The sequence below is a fragment of the Chaetura pelagica genome, unplaced genomic scaffold (assembly GCF_000747805.2).
Source record: "Chaetura pelagica isolate M959 unplaced genomic scaffold, ChaPel_1.0 scaffold69, whole genome shotgun sequence".
Classification (NCBI taxonomy): Eukaryota; Metazoa; Chordata; class Aves; order Apodiformes; family Apodidae; genus Chaetura; species Chaetura pelagica.
In genome coordinates, this window is record NW_009970724.1 from 10,701,863 (window position 1) to 10,725,668 (window position 23,806).

The following is a 23,806-nucleotide window of genomic DNA, read 5'->3' on the forward strand; positions in this document are numbered from 1 at the left end:
CAGCAAATCATGAATCAAAAAAAAATAAAGTTCTTTCCATTTCCTGTATCTAGTTAATATATTTCTATAAATCTTTTTTTACTAAAATAATGCCTTCTCATATTCTTGTAGACAGTTCTGTCTCCTAGACACACCAGCTCAAAGGACTCACTTAACATTAATTGAAGCTGCTTTTCCTGAAGTCAAACCAACCCCTAAATCTATATTTTGCTCCATAGTGCAAATACGACTGCAACATTCCTGAGCACGTATTTCCAATTGATCTAGGCATCAAGTGGAAAACTCTTTTCATTCACACAGATAAGCAATTCAGAAGCCACTAGCAAACAAAGACAGCAAAACAGAAATCCACACAAACAGATATGTTCTTCCTGATTAAGTTTTAAGTTAAGTACAACTGGTTTTCATGCACTCATATTGCAAACACATTTTCTCTTTATAGTTTAGAAGCACTCAGTGGGCTGGGACAGAAAAGTAAAGTATTCTGAGAGAGGCAAGAGGTGTTTTTTATTAAAGGACTGAAGTTCCCAAACTCATATGCTTGTGTAAGTGTAGTGCTCTTAGAGCAGAAATTTTGTTTTGCATTTAACTGCAAAGACAGACAACAGCATTTGGCTCATACATAATAAATCTGCACTTGTGACAGTTTTTCACTAAGTTCTGTTCATTTTTTTTTTAACACAGAACTGCCACAAGCAGGAAATTTTCACAGTAAAGTGAACAGATATTCTAGATTCTAGGTCAATCTTTTCCAGCTTTCCCAATAATGTTCACAAGAGGTTTAAGTAACTATCAAAACAGCATTTTCAGCCCATCTTCTCAGTCATCTTAAGTGTCAATCAAGTAATTACTACATTTAAAAAATAAATACTTCATTCCTTACTCATGAAAAAGCTCCCATTATAAGTCCCATCTGAAGCCAGCTTTTGCACAACAGCAGCATCCTTCTGTGGATTTGAATTCAAGTTCTCCCTAACACTGAGGAGGACACACATACGCTATTATTCTTCAGTTACATCTTCAGTGAGGTGTTGAGATAAAAGTGATGAAAGAATTCATTCCTTGCAGGTTTTTTCAGCTGTACAATATTTCATCACAAAATTCTCAATTACTTGTTTTATATTTGGCTGATTGCTGCCAAAAAGGCAATAAGGAATATTATATTTCCGCAGACATAGATGATTAACACAACTTGTTTAAACAGACGACCCTGCAAGAGAAGGGAAAGAAAAGCCACAGAATTATCAGTATTTTTATTGGTTTAAGCAAAGAACCAACCCATCTGAGTAATTATTTTTTTAAATTGTGACTTACCTCTGCTTCTGCAGATGTGAGTGACTGCAGTATCTGTACTCTGTCATCCTCTATCATTTCAGCTGTTAGTGTGAAGAAAAAAGTTAAGCCTGCTCATAAGAGGAAGGGGTTTCTTCACTTTTATACTGCAAAAGTCTTGATCCTAAGTAACTATGTCTTATCAAATTGGAAAAGCACTTGGAAGTCTCATTTGACAGCTCATGACCTGTACTATTATGCCCACAGTACAAATGAAGTGGAGCTGGCCTAAAAAAAGTAACTTCTGGATATTGAAATGGCAAGACATTTTGCCTTTTTTGTTAGCATGAATCATCAAAATACTGCATTTTGATCTGAACAAAACATTAGTTTGATCCAAAATCTTTTCATTTTAAGATAACTAGGTATAGTTAAGAAGTATTTTTCATTAGTCAACATGAGAACATTAATTGTTCAAACATTTCATGTTCATTATTTCTAGCAATTACTGCAGTTAATTTTAAATAAACATATTTTATAATTACTCCTCCACATGCCACCTTACACAGCTTCTTAACTAATCATGCTTCTTCAGTTCTGTAGATGTTTGATCTCTACTCCATATATGTGCAGTCATCTCTTCTCAGTGACACCTTCCAGCAAAGCTAAGAATTGCCATTGAAGATACTACCAGTCTCTTTGTTACACATTGGAGTCGGGATTTCACCTTTGTTCCTCTGCTTGCTCAAAATTTCAAGCATTTGTGCTCAAGTTTCTGATTATTTTCCTCACACAATAACAGCCATTCATACCAGCAATTTGTCACAATGAAACTCAGATTAAATATGCATTAATTAACCAGGTCTTTGCCTATCTACCTGGTATCAAAATCATGGCAAATAGTGACAGATTCTTTGAAAATACTTGTACATTTCAGTCTGCCCCTAACAACAATGGTTTGAGAAATAAGAGGCTACTATTTTAAATTGCACATAAACATTTTTTCTAGAAATGTCTGGTCTTGAAAATTGGTTCACTCTTGTATTAGTTTCTACAGAAGATATGACACTATTACTCAGGAGTTGTTCCCTTTCAGCTTCCAAGTTAGAAGCCAAGAAACACCTCGTGAAATTCAGTCCCCCTGGTTACATTTCTTGCACAACCCTCAGCAAAGAAGATAACAGAAGTTTTGTTGGATTTGTACCTTTAAGTACGAGACAGTAGCTGTGTATTTCCAGAAGAACATCAATACTGACATGCCAAGTTACAAAACCAATCACTGTATAGGTGTCCCATGGGTCTGGTAGGTCAAGTGCTGGGAGATCCATTCCCAAGAACATAGTCACTACTAGTAAGTAAAAAAACACAAAAAACAAAAAAAACCACACAAAACAATGGAAACTAAGATAGCTGTGTCAGGGTAATATTAAAAATGCCTTCAACACCTCTGGCAATACATTTCCTATGAACTGCCTACAACTGCTTGGGGAACCAGGTGAAAGGAGTCTCTGCAGCTAAAAGTATTTTCCTTTTTTTTAGTAGTGTGAGGAGGGAAAGAAAGGGAGAAAAGGAGAAGGCCAAGATAGTTTTTATCCTTCTCAGTGCTGTATCACATCCCAGTCACAAACACTAACATTTGTGACTACCAACAAAAACAGTCACAACATGTTTTCAGCTGCCTGTGGAAACTTGTTAATATTAATAGAATTAAGCCCAGCTTCTAGTTCTGAAAGTTTCCCCTTTCCATTTAAACAACATTGAATTAAGTTGAATTAAGTTACTGTAAGAACACTATCTTCATATCTTCTGAGACAAAAATAAATTACTCCAGAAGGTCCTCATTAGAGATATTTCAGTAATCTCTTGTTTACATAGTCACTTTCTCCCTAAAGCTGCACCAAATAACCCTTAAAACTCACACAGAAAAATAATTAAGAAGAATCTTCAGAGACACCAGGACTGGATGTCCACAGATGTTTTGGATTAACAATAGCCCAGACAATGAAAAAGGTTCCTTTAAATCACTTAAAAGGGATTTACAACTATTAATTCTACTCACCAGCTAGTATTCTAGCTGTCGTCCCAGTACCCCAATGAAACCAGTTAAACAGTTGCCTCCTACAAAACAATGAAGAGCATTTTTTTAAATTACACAGTTCAGGGAGGGGAAAAATAAAAACATGGTTAATTATTTTAAGGATGCCTTTTCTATGTAAAAAGAGTTTTTAAAGAAACAGGGATATTTAATTCATGCAGCTGTAACTTAATGGGTTAGTTATGAGTACCTTGGTGCATGACGAGATGGTCTGAAACCTGCCATAAGTGGTTGAAGGATTGTCAGAGCCACCACAGTACAGCCAAGATAGGGATGAAGACCTGCTTGCTAAACACAAATCATTTCTCTTTAATATTGTATCTATATAGAGAAAATAATTCCAAAAGTTAATTTTTCTTAATCTTAAGTTCCTATGCTAACTTGCAATGACAGAACAGCACTGTTTTGAGACTGTCAGAGGTGACAAGACACAGCAAGCCACCCTGCAGCTGGACAGAGATTGCTCTCCCTGGCAGCATGACACACTGGTAAGTCTGCCCAGGGTTTATTCCATCTTCTTGCTGTATTGAGAGAGTCTACCAATTGAAGAACAGAGAGCAATATGACTGTATAAACTACGCTCCAAGCTCTTCCTCCTCAATCTTGCATCTTCAGGAACTTCCTGCCTCTTTTGTAACTCAACCCAGCACTGGTCTCTCCTCTTACCTCATCTGTTCTAATCTTAACCCTAACATATTTCATTATAGAATCATAGAATCCTAGGGGTTGGAAGGGACCTCAAAAGATCATCTAGTCCACCCCCCCTGCCAGAGCAGGGTCACCTAGAGCACATCACACAGGAATGCATCCAGGTGGGTTTTGAATGTCTCTAGTTGAAGGAGACTCCACAACCTCCCTGGGCAGCCTGTCCCAGGGCTCTGTCACTCTCACAGTAAAAAAAAAAATTTCAGATATTCACCTTGAACCTCCTATGCCCCACTTTACACCCATTACCCCTTGTCCTATCACTGGTCATCACTGAGAAAAGCCTAACTCCATCTTCCTGACACTCACCCCTTACATATTTGTAAACATTGATGAGGTCACCCCTCAGTCTCCTTTTCTCCAAGCTAAAGAGACCCAGCTCCCTCAGCCTTTCCTCATGAGGGAGATGTTCCACTCCCTTAATCATCTTCGTAGCTCTGCACTGGACTCTTTCAAGCAGTTCCCTGTCCTTCTTGAACTGAGGGGCCCAGAACTGGACACAATACTCCAGATGCGGCCTCACCAATGCAGAATAGAGGGGGAGGAGAACCTCCCTTGACCTACTAACCACACCCTTTCTAATGCACCCCAGGATGCCATTGGCCTTCTTGGCCACAAGGGCACATTGCTGGCTCATGGTCATCCTCCTGTCCACCAGGACCCCCAGGTCCCTTTCACCTACACTGCTCTCCAGCAGGTCAGCCCCCAACCTGTACTGGTACATGGGGTTGTTCTTCTCCAGATGCAAGACTCTACTGGTCTACCAGGCAATATTCCTCTTCTCTATTGCTATAATTTGAAATTAGTCTACTTAAGGACAGCTTTCACAGCAAGTTCCATAGCAATCTCTGTAACATGCTAGTCATCAATTGACTTCCTTCTCATTCCTTTCCAACCTTTACATTTGAGTGAATAAAAACAAGAGTACACACTTACTCGACTCCAACCTCCTCGGTATATAAAAGGCAACACAAAAGAAATGCTTGTAAGCATGACTGTGATCAACATAAGCACACGATGCACCTAGAAAAATTAATTAAGTTTTTAGAAACTCCTCAGATTTCTTAATACACCATTAAAACACATGTAACAGTTCTATGGTTAAATGTGTTCTTAGTATCCTCTTTAGACTTCACTTTTACTAGTAAAGTAGGGTAACTTCTAATTTGTAATTGTTCCATTTGTTAAGAGTAAAGAAACAAAAATCACACAAAGTTCCATCTCCTGTTTCTTGCATCTATTAGGTTTATAATTCTGCTTACAATAAAGCTAGCAAATACAGCTGGAGGCATGGGTAGATTTTGCCCACCTGAAACCACAACTCCTTTCCAAACAGGAGTGAATGAGACCAGACAGGCTTGAAAAATCGTGCAACAATAACGCCAACACTAACTGTGGTAATCCAAGCAATAAACATTAGCGCTCCTGAAAATTGAGAAAAATACATGGTAAATGTGAGTAATTCAGCTCTACATGAATACAGCTTCAAGGACTGGGCTATCATTTAGTTTGTATACATATAGATGGTAAGTACATACCTGGGTCAGACTACAATTTTATAGCATTTATCTTACTAAAGAGCATCCATATGAAAGATAATCATACTGTGTCCACATGGCACAACAGAGCAGCTCTGGCTACTGTGCATTTCACACGAGCCAGTACAGTCAGCACATACTAGTGCATGCTGTTTTGTCACCGACTTAGACATCAGAAAGTGACAATTGCTTTGATAAAGAAAGAGCAGTAGTTCTCTCATGGGCCTGTTTTAAAGTCTGGCACTGTGTAAGAAAAAATTGGTATTAAATTCAGTAGCTCTGGACTGTCTGTTGAGAAATTTCTCACTTCAAAGAGAATTATGCCAGTAGTGCAACTATAACAAACCATAGAGAATAAAGTAAATAGAAACAAGTCCTAATCATAAATTTAGGAGAAAATTAAAAGACAGGTTTACTTTCCCAGGCAAAACAAATCTTACAACACTGTTCTTGATAAGAAAAAATAACTTGACTCTGTCTTCACAGTCTCAGGTATTGCTAGCCAACCATATATAAAACATGAGTGCCAGACAGAAGAGAGGAAATACCTACTCTGTAATAATGAGAAAATCTTAACTCTACAGTCACAGCAAATCTAGAACTGAAAAAAAACCCTACAAGTTTCACCTTACCATGAGCCTTGATAAGCCACGGGGACCGGGAACCTCCGATATCCTGAGGAAGGCCTGTGACATTGTACCTTCCATTGGTGACCAGAGGCTGACGATGATGTTTGTATATTAATCCACCTACTCAGTGACATAAGGTGGTTTATTTATGGCCAATGAAAGCACTGCATTTCAAAGTTCTTATTTATGAATGCAAGCCCTGTGGTGATCACTGAGCATACTCCAACAATTTCTGACACACAATAAGGTAAGAACCTGAGATGTTATCTAAGGTGTCTTGCATACTTCATGTACAAGAACCAACCCACCCCTCTACAGAAAATAGCTTTCTCTATGACACACAGAAGACATGAAGACTAGCAATTTTATGCCAATCTCCATTTTAAAGAGATGTAGCTAGCTTGTAAGAAACTAACAGTACCATGCATCAAGAGAGCATACACCACACATACATGAATGAGTTTACTGCAACTTCCAAGTCATCCCATAATCCACAGAGACAGTAAAGATGACTGGACTAAGTGCCTCAAATTTGGAAACCTTAGTTCAAATACTAATTCTCAGCTAAACCACACCTTTCATAAGGGTTACTAAGTCGCTTAGAGCTGTTCAAAGATAAGCAACTATATGCAAGTTTACCTTCATCAACTTCCCCATCTGCCATGAAGATGTAGTAACTGGAATCCAGATTAAATCTCTCTTTATAAGCAGGAAGACAAATACTCCTTCTGAAAGAACATTGAAGAACACCATCCGCAAGCCTCCATGACACATCTTCAAGGGCATTCTGTGAAACAGGAAACATTTAATAACCAGGGTTTTTTCAGACTGGCTGAACAATTAGCTTAAAAGAACCTGCAAAAGGTAAGTGTCACTGGTGCATTAAAGAGAATGGCAATGACTGGGATAGGGAACAGAGGAGTACAGGGATTCTCTCTTGCGTACCGTCTTAGAAGGTATGTCAGTAAACCAACACAACAGCATGAGGGTTGGACTTCCCACCACCAGTTTTTCCAGCTCATAACAATCTCCCTTCCCTTCCAACCTTTAACCCAAGATTCATCAATTGCCACTGCAGCCCTAGCAGGCAGACAGACAGTAATAACGAGCACAAAGTCCGTGAATAAAGTAAGCTCCCACATCTTAGTTTTAAACTTTAGACTTCCAAAGGTAACATTTAACAGGAGGTAAGAATCCAAGCAATCTTGCCTTAAAGAGTTATGGACCCACCACACTGTTTACGGCTGCTGTGTAAAACAGAAGCACAAAGCAGCAGCATATAATTTATTACTTAAAACCTATATTTGTGGAAGTATCTTATCTGTTTTTGAATGTACCTCTGAATCCAAAAGAGGAGGACTTCGCCCCTTCAGATAGGCAGTGCTTGCGTGAACATGGTGGTCCTCATTAATGCACAGATATGCATCATCACCACCCTTGGAGAGTTTAAAAGAAAAGGTATTTATTGCCCAATAAAACCCACTACTGGCAGTCTCCAAAAGATTTTTCATTTAATATGTGCAACAAGACCCGAGACAGACTCCCCTTGCTGTCAAGCTATAATTTCCCAGCTTTCAAACACTTCAGTATTACAGAGGAATCACATTAAATCAAACAGATGACACAGAGTAAAGCACATTATGATTTACATTTTCCTTCCTCCCAGGGTAATAACCACACTATCAGAAGTTCATTTAATTATTTAGAATTTAATAAATTAACCAGACAAGATGGAGATGGATGCTGATGTTATTTAAAAAACCTCTTTAGTTAAAAGTTGATTTTCCTCATAGCTATAAAGTCCGGTTAAGAACTAAGTGTTCTTGCTCCAGGGACATGAACATAAACATTATCTCTTTTGTGCAACAGCTAGTTTTTGTGTTACACATTTGTCAACAGCATCATCCCTCCTCTCTAACACCAATTTGGAAAAAAGGACTTCTAAGCCCTTTTTATGATTGAATGTAGCACACTCCTGTGCAAAGATAAAATGCAAGTGGTTTTCAGAGAGCATAGCAACTCATCTCCTGACAGGTGGGGGTTTTTGGCTAGGTTACAAAGAAAGATTGGTCTAACCTTTCGTTCCAGTTAGCTACCATGCAATCAGACAGATTGAATTCTACTAAGGCAGACATGCACAAGGAAACCCTACTGCAAAAAGTTGGTCCTGTGCTAAAACTGAGTATCTGCCTATAAAAGGCAACCTGTGCTTCAGCGCTATGGGAGACAAGTTACTTTGTGTGACATCTAGCAGCATTTCAGTTTTCCATATGCATGCTTTGCTAGAGTACCAGGCAAACTTTGTACCAAGATCACCAAAGCAACGGAAGTAGTAGAATAGGACACTCACCATCCACTGGTCACGGGACAATGCAAATGCTAAATACCCTTCACTTGGACCACTCATTTCAATTAATACGGAACTCTTCTCTCTTTGGAAGGATAGGTAAAAACAAGAAGCACTTCCAGGATCACAGTTTGAAGGGTTCCTAATGCAGAACTTTGTACTTCCACAACCTGATGCATTAAACTAGACAATTAAGCAAACAAGTCATAAGCAATGAGAGTTTCCCTCTTTTTCCTCCCTTTCTATCTCGTTCTAAGAGAAAACATACAAGGAACAGCCAATAAATGCCATCTATGTCTACATATCAATCTCTTAACATGTCCCCATGATTACCCCAGGACTAATGATGGTGATTTCCAAGCTGTATATTTATTCAAGTTGGACTATCGCTTTAAAGAAACATAATATTTTACAATATAAGAACTTTTAAAATAAAGTAAAAGCTTCCTTTAGGTAACATCTTTAAGATGAGGGAGAAAAGAAAGAACAGCTTTCCATTTCCTTTTTTTTTAGATAGGAACTCCACTCACACAATGACAACATACACGGATTAAAAGTCATGCTTATTCTGAATCAAACAATGATCCTTGCTCGATCCATGTAAAAATCAGTAATGGAAGTTCAGTATATCACAGAATGAAGTTTCTGAGCCTACACTTTATAAATAGGAAGCTATTAGTCAAGACCAGAGCAAGTCTTTTCCCATTTGTCCTTCCAGGTAAGCACAATAGTTTGACCATTAAGTTCCAAATATTCTATCAACCTTCTGACTTGTGTGTGGTATGACAACATTTAACCCACACAAGTTCAGGCAATGCAACCCACACAAAAAAAGTAGCTGCCCATAATGTTCATCTCTGATATCTAGGTTACTCATCCACCATCTCTCCATTTCTATCAACAGGCCATATCAATAGGATCACATAAAATTCCATTGATCATAAGCATTACAGATAACATTATTTAGGTTTATAATCACTTACTGGCTTTGATAAGTAGGAAAATGGGTGCGAAGTTGATATGGCCTCTGATGTTGCATGTAGGGGTGCTGTTGGGGATGGTGCATTAGGCTGAGAAACAATGGGACCAGGAATCTTCACCCAGAAAATTCTGTATTTCTTTACAACTGTGGCTCTTAAAAAACACAACACACACACATCACTATATATCAAGAGCCAATCAGGACTTGAAAAAAAGTATAAAATAATTATTTTGTAGTGGAAAAATAATTCTAAACATACTATTGCATACTCTACTGGATACAAGAAACATTCATGACTGTGGCACAGAGCTTTTACCCATTAGTTCCCAAAAATTAGAAGTGGAACAGCAGGGTACACATACTATTTTGTTAGATACAAGCACAGAAGAAGGTTCTTAACATTGTACATTACAGGCATGAGAAGCAAGCAGTTAGCTAAAAATACTAAAACTCCTCTGTGAATCTGTTTCTACTCTTCCTACAAAAATCAAAACACTAATCTCCAAGCTTTCCCTAAAGAGCAAGTGTCTGCACTAATGTAGACTCTGCAGATAGCAAGAGGTGTCAAATTTCCAGTCCAGTAAGACAAGGATACTCTTCAGTTGCTGGCCAATATTTGACAGAGACAATGGTACAGATTTACTTTATTTGCATTTTAATAAACTGAAACTGATACTAGATTTACTTACAGAAACTGTACATGCTTTGGTGCATCTCCAGGAGCAAACCAATAAACTTTTATGTATTTCTTTTTTGCTTTACTTGTGTGACTGACAGCTGAATTCTGAAAACACACACATATCAAGAGTTACACAGTGAATATACACTTAAGGAGATTTTTAGCTAATAGTCATCACAGGTTGCAGCTAAATCCTAGACTGACACCACACTGTTACACTGCACAGACCCAGTGCAACTGGCTTTTCCCCAGTCAGTCATGCTCAACTTGGATGAAGCCTACCACTGAGACTTACACATACTAACAAAATTTAAGGCTAAAAGGAAAAAAATAGAGGTCCTTCAATCCAAAAGACTCCAGTGATTACAGAGGTCCCTGCAGCATTTATGCAGAAATGGTGTAATAATCCTCCATTTTTTAATAACAAAAGCATGAAGAGACAGTTGCAATGACTGTACAGAGAGAATAGAACACGTGTCAGAGGATAAAAACTGAAAGTAGTCTTGGGATCAGACAGTTATTTCTACAAGATAAACAGATCAAACAGCATTGAACTACATCCTCAGAGCACAGAGGGCACAATACAGACATCTCCATGGCTTTCCAGCACTGATGAATGCGTTAATTAGATACCAGTGGGGGGCAGTAGAAGTGGAGAGAAAAATACAGATCTAGGCAGATGGAGAACTTTGTCCACACCAGCTCAGATGACACTGTGCATGTTCATGAAGTTCAAGCAGGTTGCTGAAACACTAGTCAGATTTCACATCTTTTGCACATGTCTCCTCTAAAATGGATATTGAAGACTGATACAACCTGTTACTAAGAAGGCCCCATTAACAGCAACTGACAGAGCAACACTAAAGATAATAGCCTATTCTAGTGGTTGTTTATCACAATAACTGCCCTCAACTTTCCTTGCTGCAAAATGTTTTCTGTCCTTCACAAGCATGGGAAATTATTAACTGTCCTCTTCAAAGCAAATAGAGCTTGTTCTCCACTTTTGAAGTACAATAATCACAAATAGACTGCATTCATTGTGTCCAAGTGAAAACTATGTTACAAACACTACATGGTCCTGCAGCAGCCAAAAGCCCATCAGTGGGAGAGCTTAAATGGCTCACAAGATCAGTCTGACAGAGTTGCAGTGCAACTTGCCTCTACACAGCAAGTTGGACCAATTTCCTGAGACTTAGCTCAAAGAACATGATGCAGCCTACAGATATGGTCTATGACAAACACTTCACTGCCTGACATCCCAGTTTTAAGACAGGAGACTATACCTTGGTACGGCCACATGTCAGAAGCTGAGAAACTCTCCTGTCAACTAACATGAAAGAACCAATTGCAGAGCTATCCAGGTCTTCTGCATCCCGGGCTTGTATGAAAAATCCTTCAAAATCTGGTCCAGACAGAGAAACTATAGAAGAGTAAAAATAGGTTGAAATACTCTTTGAAGAATTAAACACTTCAATGATCAACTGAAGCTCATTTTACAAGTTTCGAATGACTGCTAAATTCATCACCTGAACAGGATTCAACTGCTTAGATAGAGAATAGCTGAGTAAAGACATGCTACAACATGAAACTGAAATTTAAAATGTTCAACTGTAATCGACATAATACCTTCTATTATGTCCCCTGGTTTAAATTCAGTCCCATTCACTGTAATGGTGTGCTCAGGTGTCAGCTGTGGAGAGCTGCCATGACAAGGTATCATGCTAGTGCAGGCTCCTCTTACTTTTCCATTGGGATAGCCATCCACGGATACATAGAAGCAAATTAACATCCAAGCAGCAAGAGCAAGGCCAGGCAGCTCCATCTATATAAAGAATTACAGGTAAGTACAGTAAACATTTACATGACAGTTTACCACTCATCTTTAGAGGACCTGGTTGACTATTAAAATTTAAAAACATGTTTAAAACAAAAGAATGCATGAGAAGACACCATCTCCAACTGCAGGAGCCAAAAGACACATGTACTTCTGGTAGCTACCAGATTTTTCAAGAACATTCACAGATACTATGTTTTAGGCCATCAAGAGTACAAGTAGTAGAGTGATCCCTCCATCCACTAGGTGGATTTTTCCTCTCAATGCATTTTGACAGAACTTGCCTACACCTGTCCTGTTCTCTCAAAAACAAATTACTGCTTAAACACAGATGGCTCTTCAAAGATTGATGCATATAAATCCACAGTACTGATTAACTATACAGTTATGCCAAGCCAACCTTTTTATTAATCACAGCTCCAAATTGTTAATCACTACAGACTGTCCTTTGTTTCCATAACTCATGTCTATTTCTTCACATATGAGACATAATGCCCAGGTAACAAGTTCTTCTTTCTGTAGGGAAACTAAAGTTGTCAAATGTCAGAAATAGATTTTACACATGCAAAAGAGTGAATTTGGAATAAAGATTTGGAGAAATAAATTTATTGCAGAAAAGCATAACACTTCTCCTTTTAAGTCCTCCTTTTGGATATTGGATCTCCTGACAGTTAGTCAAACAATATAATTGTCACACTCTTATTAAGCGAACAGTATGCATGAAAAATATGTAGCGTAGTAGGACTGGAGAGCCTAAAACAGTTCTGTGAACCCAAGGTGCATCTTAGTGTTTCGCTTTGCCACAAAACTGTTTTGAAAAAAAAAAAAAAGCTGTAGTAATTATTGTTACTCCACAGCATGCACAGTTTAAAGCTGTATCATTTACAGAACACTTTAGCCAACAAGAAAGAGTCTGCATGCCCATAAGGCCAAAAAAATAGAGATAAACTTTATTTCAATCCTTAGGCACAAAAAGTGGGTTATCAGCTCAAGTGGAACATACATCAGGCAAGTAGGTCTGCCTTCTAGAACAGCCATGCCCATGTTGCACCAAGTGATAAGAAGTATCAGGTTATGAAGTTCCCTGAGAGCATGCATGGACATGAAGATAAGACACAGAGGTGTTTCAGACTGAACTCTAGCATCTAAAAACCAGTCAGATCATTAGTCTTACCCATTCTCCAGGAGTCATCAATATTAATTTTCTCAAAGTTCTCATACATTCAGTACTAGAAATCCACAATATCCAGTGCAGTGATACATTTTATTTCAACATGAGAGCTCGTTGACAACTTTAAACCAGTAAATAGAAGAAAACCAGAAGGGAGAGGGGGTTGAACAGTTATATCTCAGGAACCAGAAAAAAGCAACTCTTTCTCTTAGATACTTAAGATAACATTATAATATCTTTAACTTTAGTTAAAGTAAGCCTTTCCTTCTAGTTCAAATACTTCTTTAAATTGTCACAAAGCTAGATCAATGTTATTTTATTCATAAGGAAGCCTACAGGAAACTAGAAAGGTTTGCCACCAGTACAATGGTGGCATTAAAGCAGCTTTTACATGTAGCACTGAAATCTTGAAAACAAGTTGCTGCCAGAACAGATAAGGCTCCATACCACAGAGACAAGCCAAAGAGTAAGTTAGTATTCTAATTTAAGTAGCAGAGGATGTGGTAGGGATTTAAAACAAGAAATACTCTTTAGCAAATTCAACCAACTCAAAAGCTGGCAGAAGGGAAGACAAAGAAGCAGAAATTAAAAGGAAGAGGCTGAAATCTGTAAGTATTGTACTGAAAAGCACGTTTTTTTTAAACTATCATGAATATGTCAGTCTGACCAAGACAAGGAAAAAATGAGTCTGGGAAGCTGAGTACATAACATTAATAGTTCAAAATAAACAATATTAACAACATATCTAAGGCAGATACATAGTTAAACTAATGAACAAACAATAAGCAAGTGATGATGTCAAAACAATACCACTGGCAAGTATTGCCACTAAAGCTAAATTCAAAATTAGAATCTATGTTATCTCAAGTTTTGAGATGTGTAACAGCCTGCTATTACCTATAACATATGAAAATATTCTCAGTTTCCAGTACAAATTGTTATAAACTGTAGATCTTTCCTTCATGGTAGACATGTCCACTGGAGCATAGGATGTTTCATGTAAACATCAGAAAAAGCTGCTTTACTGTGAGAGTGACAGAGCCCTGTGACAGGCTGCCCAGAGAGGTTGTGGAGTCTTCTTTGCTGGAGACATCCAAACCCCGCCTGGACATGTTCCTGTGTAATGTGCTCTAGGTCACCCTGCTCTGGCAGGGGGATTGGACTAGATGATCTTCGCGGTCCCTTCCGACCCTTAAGATTCTGTGATTCTGTGATTGTTTGCAAGTTGTATTAAGAAGCTTTGGCCAAAGTGGTTTATTTATAACCTTTTGAAATATAACTACTCATTACTGACAGCTTACAAATTAGCAGACAGTTAAGTTCCCTGTACTAAGAAGAAAAGAGAATAATTTACTTGAGGACTGAAGCGATGATATTAAAAAAAAAAAAAAACCTTAAAAGCTAATTCCTACAGCAATTCTCTGTTTTTGTTAATTTACTATTATTTTAAGAGCCTGGAAGAACAACAGAGAGTTTAAGGATTCCTTCACTATCCACCAAATTGTTTTCCAAGATGAATGCATTTCGCTGAAATACTTGTGCTAACCAAGGGCCTGAGAGTATGTATCAGCTGCTTCCTCCATTCTGCCTGCCATCTGCACACCATGTGGTAGCACACATCAGTAACAGCCCCAAAGTTACAAGGATGCGCTACAGAGCATATTAGCTTCGTAGTCAGAACACAATCATATAGTATGGATGGTTGGTTTTATTTAGTCTTTTACTGTACACAGACTATTCAAGATATTATATATGACCATAGACAGCATAAGTTCCAGGAATCCTTTCTCTATAGATATAGCACATACTACACCATTACAACAAAAGACAATTATTCAAAGCCCTACATTTCATTCTGTACATTTATTATTCTCTACCTTAAATTTCAGTATAATATATAACTCACAGCCCCCAGCAGGAAATAAAGCTGCAGAGCAAGTTTGGTCAAATAACCTTCATCATTACCTATAATTCTAATGGTGTTTCAAATACCATGTCATGCTTTGGGTAGAAGAAAAGAGGGAGAGAATTGTGTTCCTGAAGCCATTTATGATACAGCCTTCTAAAAGAGGACAGAAAAATACAGCATTAACAGTCATCATCTTGTCACCTTTTCCGTACTTAGGCAAAATGCTTTAAAAAGAAGTTAAGTTTTTCCAAGGAAGTTGAGTAATTGGAACATCAGTTACTATTTATTTCATATGGAAATAGATTATAACTGTAAAATTCAATACTAACAGCCTAGCAGCTGACTTCTAAGTTTCAGTCAAGCATTTTTTCAGCCACACTACTAAGATATTTTATATTCTTGCTAGGCAGGTCAGAACTCAAGACAAAAACAGAGCTTTTATGTTAGAGTATCCTTTTTTTTTGGAAACTTACATTGCATACAAGCCACCAGAAAACTGGAGAAAAGTCACATAGAAAAATCAGAACAGTAGCCCAAAGTTACTCCATGCATGACTAGTTATTCCTAGATGCAGAACAGTTACTTAAAATAAGAAGCAGCCTAAAAAGCTCACTGAGAACCTACAACAGATGCTCCTGAAAAAAAAAATAAAATAAAAACACCAACAGCTAGAAGCAGCCATTTCAGTTAGTACAAATGGAGAAGTAGCTAGCATTCTTCACACTGATGATAGACAGTGACAAGATAAAAAAACCTTTGAGATAATTCAAACATTAATGGTTAAAGGCCAAAACAATTATCTCTGGCTGAACCTCAGGATACACTGCCTGGCAAGGCAGATTGCAAAAAACAAACACAATTTTGCTCACAATAATAGCTACCAGCTTCTGTAAAATTTCAATGCTATATAACTGCACTTGTCTGAACATATAAAATTTATTGTCCCATTCATTGAGGAGTTCTCCCCTCCTCCTAATGAGGGAGGAGGAAAAAATAAAAAAACTGTTGGGAAAAGACAAGTAGTGTAACTTCAGGAACAGAATTTTTAAAACCTGAACCATCCATACGAAAATATTTAGTGGCAATCTTTTAATGATATTTAGTATATGGGAATTTATTCTCCTGACTACACCTCACAGTCTTACAGTAACTGGATTCAAGTAAAGAGAGAGCAGCAATTACTCTCCTCTGTGCTGAAAAAAAGCTCCAACAGTCCCTGCAGGTATTAACAGGTAAGAAAGCCATAGCAACCTAATTCCTCACAAGCATAATGTCCACAGACAAACTCAGGATCTCTTCACAGAAATTATCTTCTTTCAGCTGTTTAACAGAACTTCAGTAGCTGCAGAGTACAAAAACTAAAACTAGTTTCAGAAAAGAAGAGATGAGAGGAGAAGCAAGGCCAACATATTGCCAGGTCAAAGGTACAAAAACTATTCTAGCCAGAACTTCTCTCCTGAGCAACATCAGAAAAGAGGGAAAGCAGAAAAAGAAAAAGTCCTCTAAAGAGTAATAAGCTACATTAAGAGAAGCTGTTTGTACCATGTCTCTTCAGAAATATACTCTTACAAAACAAAAGCAAACAGCTTTGCTGTCCATGAGCCACCTTCCCTCCAAATTCAGAAAAAGAGCTTATATTAACTTCTCTTGCTCTTTTAAATATGGTCGTATCACAATAGCTGTATTCCACAGGGGCAGGAGAGAAAAAACAAACAAACAAAAAAACAACACCACAAAACTGCGTTTACCTTCACACTAACTCACTACTTTTAAAATACAAAAAAATACACACACCCACAAGATGACAAAACATACACAACTCAGCCTCTTAGCCTTTCTACTCGGGAAACATTCAAGCTGACTTCAAGGCTTGTGTATTCCAAATTAACAGTTTAAGCACAGGTACTTACCTCACCGCTAGTCCTTCCGTTACAGTAACCAGCCCTAAGTAACATTGCCAGTGGCTTTCTACCTTTTGTTAAACAACTTCCGATACATTGTAACCTCTTCTATTTCACTAGCATCTAACAGTATTAATCATTATAACAGCAGGGATCAGACGAAGTTCGTCTGAAAGTAAAAAACAACAAAAACACACACAAAAAAAACCACTTATAAGAGCCTTCTTTACTTCAGGCACACTTTTTATGCTGCTTCCCAGGTCAGCCCACAATACCCTGCACTTGAGCTGAAATGCATGAAGCTGAAATGAGCCACTGACCTTGCAACCTCCTTTGCTTTGTCAGACCTGTACTTCCACAGAAGTTCTGTATCAAGTAATTATCGTCTGGTGCAGTTAAGGGGGTGGGGAGGGCAGGAAAGACGAACACACCACAGCTTTTGATACCTTCCTCTTCGAAGCACAAGTCGGTACACACACATTTGCAGGATTATTATAAAGTTTATTAAGCATTTATTCTCTATCAAAGAGACACTTTCTTTAGAAGAGGGGGAAGCAATCTTGCAAAGGCATACATGATGGTTGTCTTTTTTTCCCATATATTCCACCAAGAACAAACAGGAGACAAGGATTTTACCTTGATAATTTTGATTAAGTTTCTGTTCAGCAGCTGCTCTGCAAATAATCTTTAAGGCCCCAACCTTGTAAACTTATTTTATCTACAGGAAGAACACAAAATTGCAGGCTGGCCTAAAAATAACATAGTTTGTTACACCAACAAGAAAATCCAGCCATAGAGCCAGTCTCCTATGCACATTAATGAAAAAACAAAGTAAGAAGGAAATGGTCACATAACATTAACAGGCAAACAATAAGCAAAAAAAGAGAATGGTTGGTCTGGTTTCTAGTTAAAATAAGCCCTTGCTTACCTGTGTCATAAAAGCAAGCAGACTTAAAACTTTTCTCGAAAGCAGTTCAGACACGTTTACACAAAAAACAGCAGCTACAAGGTGCTTTAAAAGCTTCACCTGATTTTAATCAACTTCATAGCAGCTGTAGGTGTTCTACTCATACAGCTTTCAAAAAGCTTCCAGTCTCCACACTTCTACTACTCACTGGTGTCAGTGTCACCACGGCGCTCCAGAGCCACAGCCGTTCCTTTAAAGACAGCCCTGCTCGGGCTCCTCCGGCCCCGCAGGAACAGGCAGCGAAAAGCAGCGGGCGGAGCGGCCCTGCCCGGCCCTGTCCGGCCCTGCCCTGCCCTGCCGCCGCCTCTCCCCGGCAGAGCCTTTCCCCGCAGCAGCAGCCGCGCTCCTGGCGGCAGCGGCGGCCCCGCACGGTCTCCCGCCGAGCTGGGGCGGGGCCGGGCCCGGGTGACCGGGCCTTGCCGGTGCTCCCGGAGGCAGGCGGAGCCGCACGTTGGACCCGCCGACGCTCAGCATCGCTGCGGCCCTGTGACATGCGGCAAGGGGACCTCATTGGTTTGCAGTGTGCAGACGCTGGAGGCATTGATAAACGTGCCGATTTGGGGCCAGAGTCTTTCCCCAGGGGCCTTGCTGTCCTTGTAAAGGTTTGCAGAGCTCACCTGCGGAGGCCAGTCGTGTGCCTAGAGGTGCTCGCGCACACAGGCTTGCAAAATCAGGGTTTTCTTATCAAGACAGCAAATAAGCTCAGGCTGCAACTGGTGTTTTGCTGGCAGAAACTGCAGTTCCTTACACAGGCTTCAAGTTCTGTTTTGCTAATATCCAAGTATTTTTTTAGGTCTTCGTTTAGGGGCTTGGATTATTGACAGAATACTGCATGCTAATTCATTGTCAATATCCCAGTTATATCAAGGAAATAAAATGCACTAGGATATATGAACTGTGAAAAGCCTACAGATCATCTCTGTGAAATGTGCTCCAGTTACAGTTCTGTTAGTGTGTATTTGTAGTTTGGTTAGTGTATTAGTACTGTATTGCAAAGCAGAAATTCCTGGCTTAACCAAACGATCAGTTAGAGAGGCAGAGGACTGGAGGTTGATTTTTTTATCTTATTGCAAGGCTGGAGAGAGATAAAGTCTTGTAATCTACTATTGAACTATGTCAGATGATGATAATGTCAACTGGCAAATGAACAACATAACAACTAACATGAAAAGAAGCTAGTGAGTTTTTTGGCATAGCTTGTTACAGGACCTCAAGGAAGTAAATGAAAGCTTATAACCTTGAAAGCAACAGCAATTCCATCAAGGAGACTACATGCTGAGTTTATATGAAGGGGAATTTCTGTTTCTTAAGAACTGAGGAAACAAGTAAAATATATATAATTTTGGAAATTTAATATTGTTGAGTCCAAAGCGTATACCAATAAGTATGCTGGTTTTTAAGCCCAAAGTAACATGGAAAACAATAAGCTATTGAGGCTAGGTCTGAAGAGAACCTCTATGATTATGTGATTCCTTGTAATCAATCTTCCTCTTAAGTATTAAGCTAACAATACAGCAAAACTGGTATTTTATAAGGTCAACCGTTGTTCGAGTTTCTTGTATGTGTGCACTAGGCAAGTAATTTCTTTACGTTTTATTTACTGCCAAGATTATCACAGTAAAACATCTCTTGAGTTCAAATCAAGTAATGTGCAAAAAAGCTGCATTCCTATCAGATGGTTTTGATTATGGATAACTTGGATCTAAGATGTTTTGTAATTACTGTTTTCTGTTTTGATGTGTTGACATGTATTTGTAAAAATGTGCATTTAGATTTGCCAAATACATGCAGGCAACTAGACTGGTCTTCCTATGAAGATAGCAGCCCTGACACCTGTATTTATTCAACTCCCTCTTGTGTATCCTTCACTTACAAGACTAGACTTCAGTGTTTTTCAAGCTTTTCAGCACTACAGTTTTAGCTAAATATGTATTAGGGAATTCATACCAATAATATAATCTTAGGAAGATTTTTTCCTACCAAAACAATTTGCATATGATTTTTTCCCCAAAAACGAGGGAAATGTTAGGTCATTGAAACTATCCTTACCATCTAAAAGGAAATAATGTACGATGACATTAATCCTTTTCCCTTGAGCTTTGGCATTGACTTATATTTACATGTTTTACCAAATGAATTACTGTTAACTCACATGCTTGATAAATGTATGCCACTGACCTCCTTTTTATCTATGCTTCTCCTTGGTTTTTATTCCTCTTTACTGATCAGCCCTTTATACTTTCACTACTTTTAATTTTTTTATTTTTTTTTTATGTCACACATAAGAATTCTATCTTGGAAGGGTATTTATACGAAAATTACTTGTTTACATAGAGGTAAAAGCAAAAAGCCTTTTACAGCTTTCAGTCAATTACGCCAACTAGCCACCTGGTGGCATCAGCCACTAAGTAAAGTAACGCCTTTCACACTCGGCTACACCGAAACCTACTTTCTTTTTCTATCTCTATTCTGACATACCAAGAGCTGATGTGCACGCGTAACAGCTTTCTGTCAAAAAGCTTATCGACTCTAACTTACACAGTTGATTTGAAAAAGGGAAAAAAACACAACAACAACAAAACAACTTTCTTGCCCATCTGAAATGAAATCATTGAGTTTGGTTCACTAGTATAAATTTAAGCCAGGTCTGTATCAGTGCGTTTCCTGCTCATGTTTCACTTGGTGGTAGAATGCAAAAAGTGATTGAAAAGAGACCTTGGACTAAAAGTGATTTGACAATGAGAAATCAGGAATTGATTCCAAGGCATGAAGATGAGGAAAGGATGGAAATTACCTTTTAAAACAAATGTTTGCTGTAGTCATTTATGTGGTGAAATATTCTCCTTCCACAACATATCACAGTGAGGTAGACTGTTTAAATTACTATGGCTTGAATTCTATCTGTGCTGAAAGATTACAAAGCAGGCCCAAAGGCCTCGGCATGAGCTCTCAGGTAACCTCAGGTTATGGGGGACTAGTAAGCAGTTATTTTTCCGCTTAAAAAATCAGATGCCGATTTTACACAACAGACACAAGTCCAATCAATTGTTTATCACTTGAGCTTAAAAATCTGCCCAGATAAGATTTAAGGATTATACTTTGGACTGGGAAAATATCCATTGTATTCTTACTATAATTAGATACAGTAGGAAGTAGCATCATAAAGCAAATGGAGTATGCAAGGGACACTAAATATTAAGGTTTGAGGAGGAAATATGGACCTGCAAGCATAGATCTGCTTGTTGTAACATTACTACAGTTTCTACAGACTAGATACATACCCTTAAGTCTTAATTCTCAGCATACCTCTCTAGTGTTTACTGGAACAATTTTCACAAAGATAAAATTGCTGGTAGTGATTCAGCAAATTGGTGTAATATGATCTCCTTCTAACACAAAAATTGTCCCAGTACATGAGAATTTTACACGTAACTAAGTTAAATGGTACAAGAACACCACTCAGACACTTGGCTTGAAATTTTGTTTGCCAAGTCACCACATCTGCAGATGATTAATATCAAATGTGCTTTTAGATAAAGCACAGTCAAATTTTCCAATTTTCTGCTAAAAATAAAACAGTTTATACAGAAGTTAAAGCAGAAAACATTGCTTGTTTGAGGCCACACAGTAAAAGAATGGCTGACCTGAGATTAAAAACAAACCAAACATGTTTCTGCAAACCAAAAATTCATTATGACACCAGGTTCATCTTTGAAAGGGCAAACCAACACTGCCAAGTAACTAGAGGAAAGGGCATTTGTTTACATGTTCAGTAAGAGCAAACTGCAAAGGCTAGTGCCCTGGCCTCTGTATCTCATTTGATTTTTTAACTATATAGACTACAGGCTATTTTTAACTATATAGACTATATAGGCTACAGGTGATTACTTCAATGATCCAACCAATATTTTCTCCCAATACTAAGTTCTAATGTCCAAGGCAATATGTAAATTCCAGCTGAGCACATAATGTGTCTAAGAACAGCACTTGTTTTCAGCCACTGCATAGCAAAGATATAACTCACACTCTAGACTGGATTCTAATCAGATTGCAGAGATATAATTTTAAAGTAACTGAGCTTTCTTTCAAAATCAGGTTTGCCTTTATGGATGAGATATCGCATTAGAAGACAAAAACTGGACAGAAGATTCAACACCTTTTCATCTTCCTATTGTTTGAACAATAGCAGAGTGTTAATTCATTAATTTACAGGTCATGAGTGTGGAGCATTGAGAAAAAAACTGTGCTATCACTGTAAATTTTATGAAGGCTCATATCTCTGACATACAGACCAAATGAATCTGCTTTTAAATTTAGCTGGAAGTTTGGTTAAAGTTTCTCTGTGATTGCTGCCTTTTGCTGTTGTTATTGGGAGCTGTTGTTCTTTAAAAAAAAAAAAGAAAAGAAAAAAAAAAGAAAAAAAAAAAGAAAACTACTGCAATGTAAGTTTCTACACTATACAATGTATAAACACTTTATAATAGGCATAAGCAATATGATGTGAGTGTGAACTGACACCCCGGGAACAAGCTCCCGAAAATGTATTCAGGCCACTGGCAGGTTAAGTGTTCTGTGATACTGTGTTGCACAACAGAGGGCAGGAAGGGAGAGAGTGCTAGGAAAGTGTGTGTAAACGGCCTGAAGAATTCTGGTGTGAATACGTTTGAAAAAGCTGGAAAATAATTTCCTGATAATGGCGTTGATATGGTCTCCACTGTTATTTCAATACAACTATTGATCTTTTCCTTCTGTGGTATATCATATCACACACAGAGAAACTGCAAACTGAAGATAAAGCAGCACTTTAAAATCCACCATTTAGATGCCAGTGCAGCAAATGCCAGGCACGATTGCTATTGGCTGTGTCCGTGTAAAAAAGTCTAGATTGGAATTATCTTATTTGAATAATATCTGAATGAGTCTCACTGAGGTGAATGTTATGGGAAATGCACAAACACACACAGAGGCTTTTAGGAGGGATTTTTCACCACTCTAAGGATCGTAGTATTTTCAGGGAGCATAGAAATTGACAGATTCATTTACAATCACAAAGCAAAAGCCTTTCTCAACAATACAAAAAATGTGAACTGTAATGAGGAACAAACAGATTTCCTAAAATGTTCAGAGGGAGGAGTGGATGAAGGGGAGAAGAAAAATAATGAACTCAGCTTGAAATGGGTGGCAGAGTTTCCATGAACACCAAAGGCCTTTGCATTGATGTACTGTAATTGCACAAACACATTCCAGAAAGACATGCTTGTAGGGGTATGCATGGGATGACTGGAAGTCAAACAGTTAAGTCTAAATTGTTTCACAGACTCCTCCCACTTCCATAAAATATACCAGTTTTTAAAAGAAACAAAAATAAAAATAAACATTATTGCCTAGTGACTGTAAATTGAGAAGCACTGTTTGTTTTTTAAGTGTAGTTCTAGGCAATAAAAATAGACTGACCTTCCAAAGCGACAAGGCTGACCTTTAGAGTGGGGTGCAGTTAACTCTTTCGGTGATGAGAAGCCTGGAGCAACCGTCCCAGGTTTTCTGCAACGTAAAGCAGCCGTGAGCGCTGCCTGGTGACAGGGCTCGGGTGACAACGTGCTTCGAAACAAAGGTGCTGGGTTTTGGGGTTTGGTTTTGGTTGTTGGATTTTTTTAACCATCTTACCTCTCGGTCAAAGACAGATCCAGGGAGTCTGTAGCCTTGTCCACGTGCTACATATAGCACTTAAACCCCAGCGGACACCGTGTTTTTGCCTACAGCGCAGCCTACGGGAGAGG

General features: G+C 38.4%; 2 protein-coding genes across 3 annotated transcripts in view; one reads left to right on the plus strand and one right to left on the minus strand.

Moving 5' to 3' along the window:
* Positions 1-1,117: 1,117 nt before the first annotated feature.
* Positions 1,118-17,116, minus strand: FRRS1 (ferric-chelate reductase 1). 2 transcript variants are annotated; one of them, XM_010006651.1, is made up of 17 exons: positions 17,072-17,116; positions 13,644-13,691; positions 11,874-12,063; positions 11,531-11,667; positions 10,258-10,352; positions 9,570-9,720; positions 8,590-8,769; positions 7,577-7,675; positions 6,879-7,026; positions 6,243-6,359; positions 5,382-5,497; positions 5,009-5,095; positions 3,558-3,655; positions 3,332-3,390; positions 2,477-2,620; positions 1,315-1,376; positions 1,118-1,210 (listed from the first exon to the last, which is right to left on the minus strand). In XM_010006651.1, the coding sequence occupies exons 1-17, from the start codon at positions 17,114-17,116 to the stop codon at positions 1,118-1,120; spliced, it is 1,869 nt and encodes a 622-aa protein (XP_010004953.1). The 2 variants fall into 2 exon arrangements, with proteins under 2 accessions (XP_010004953.1, XP_010004954.1); XM_010006652.1 differs by lacking the exon at positions 13,644-13,691 and having other exon boundaries at positions 11,874-12,069.
* Positions 17,117-18,520: 1,404 nt separating this feature from the next.
* The window catches only part of AGL (amylo-alpha-1, 6-glucosidase, 4-alpha-glucanotransferase), a 36,879-nt gene continuing 31,593 nt past the window's right edge, over positions 18,521-23,806 (plus strand). Inside the window, exon 1 of the mRNA XM_010006775.1 lies at positions 18,521-18,704. Coding sequence (XP_010005077.1) covers positions 18,521-18,704 — 184 coding nt within the window. The remainder of the gene's footprint in view (positions 18,705-23,806) is intronic.

Bases quoted from the DNA above. Each gene is read 5' to 3' on its own strand.
- FRRS1 (XM_010006651.1), bottom strand. From the start codon at position 17,116: ATGTTACTTAGGGCTGGTTACTGTAACGGAAGGACTAGCGGTGAG. The intron at 9,721-10,257 runs GTAAGTAAATCT...GTGTTTTTTAAG, and splicing joins CCAAAGCATGTACAGTTTCT to AGCCACAGTTGTAAAGAAAT. The intron at 7,027-7,576 runs GTACATTCAAAA...CCTGTTTCACAG, and splicing joins CTCCTCTTTTGGATTCAGAG to AATGCCCTTGAAGATGTGTC.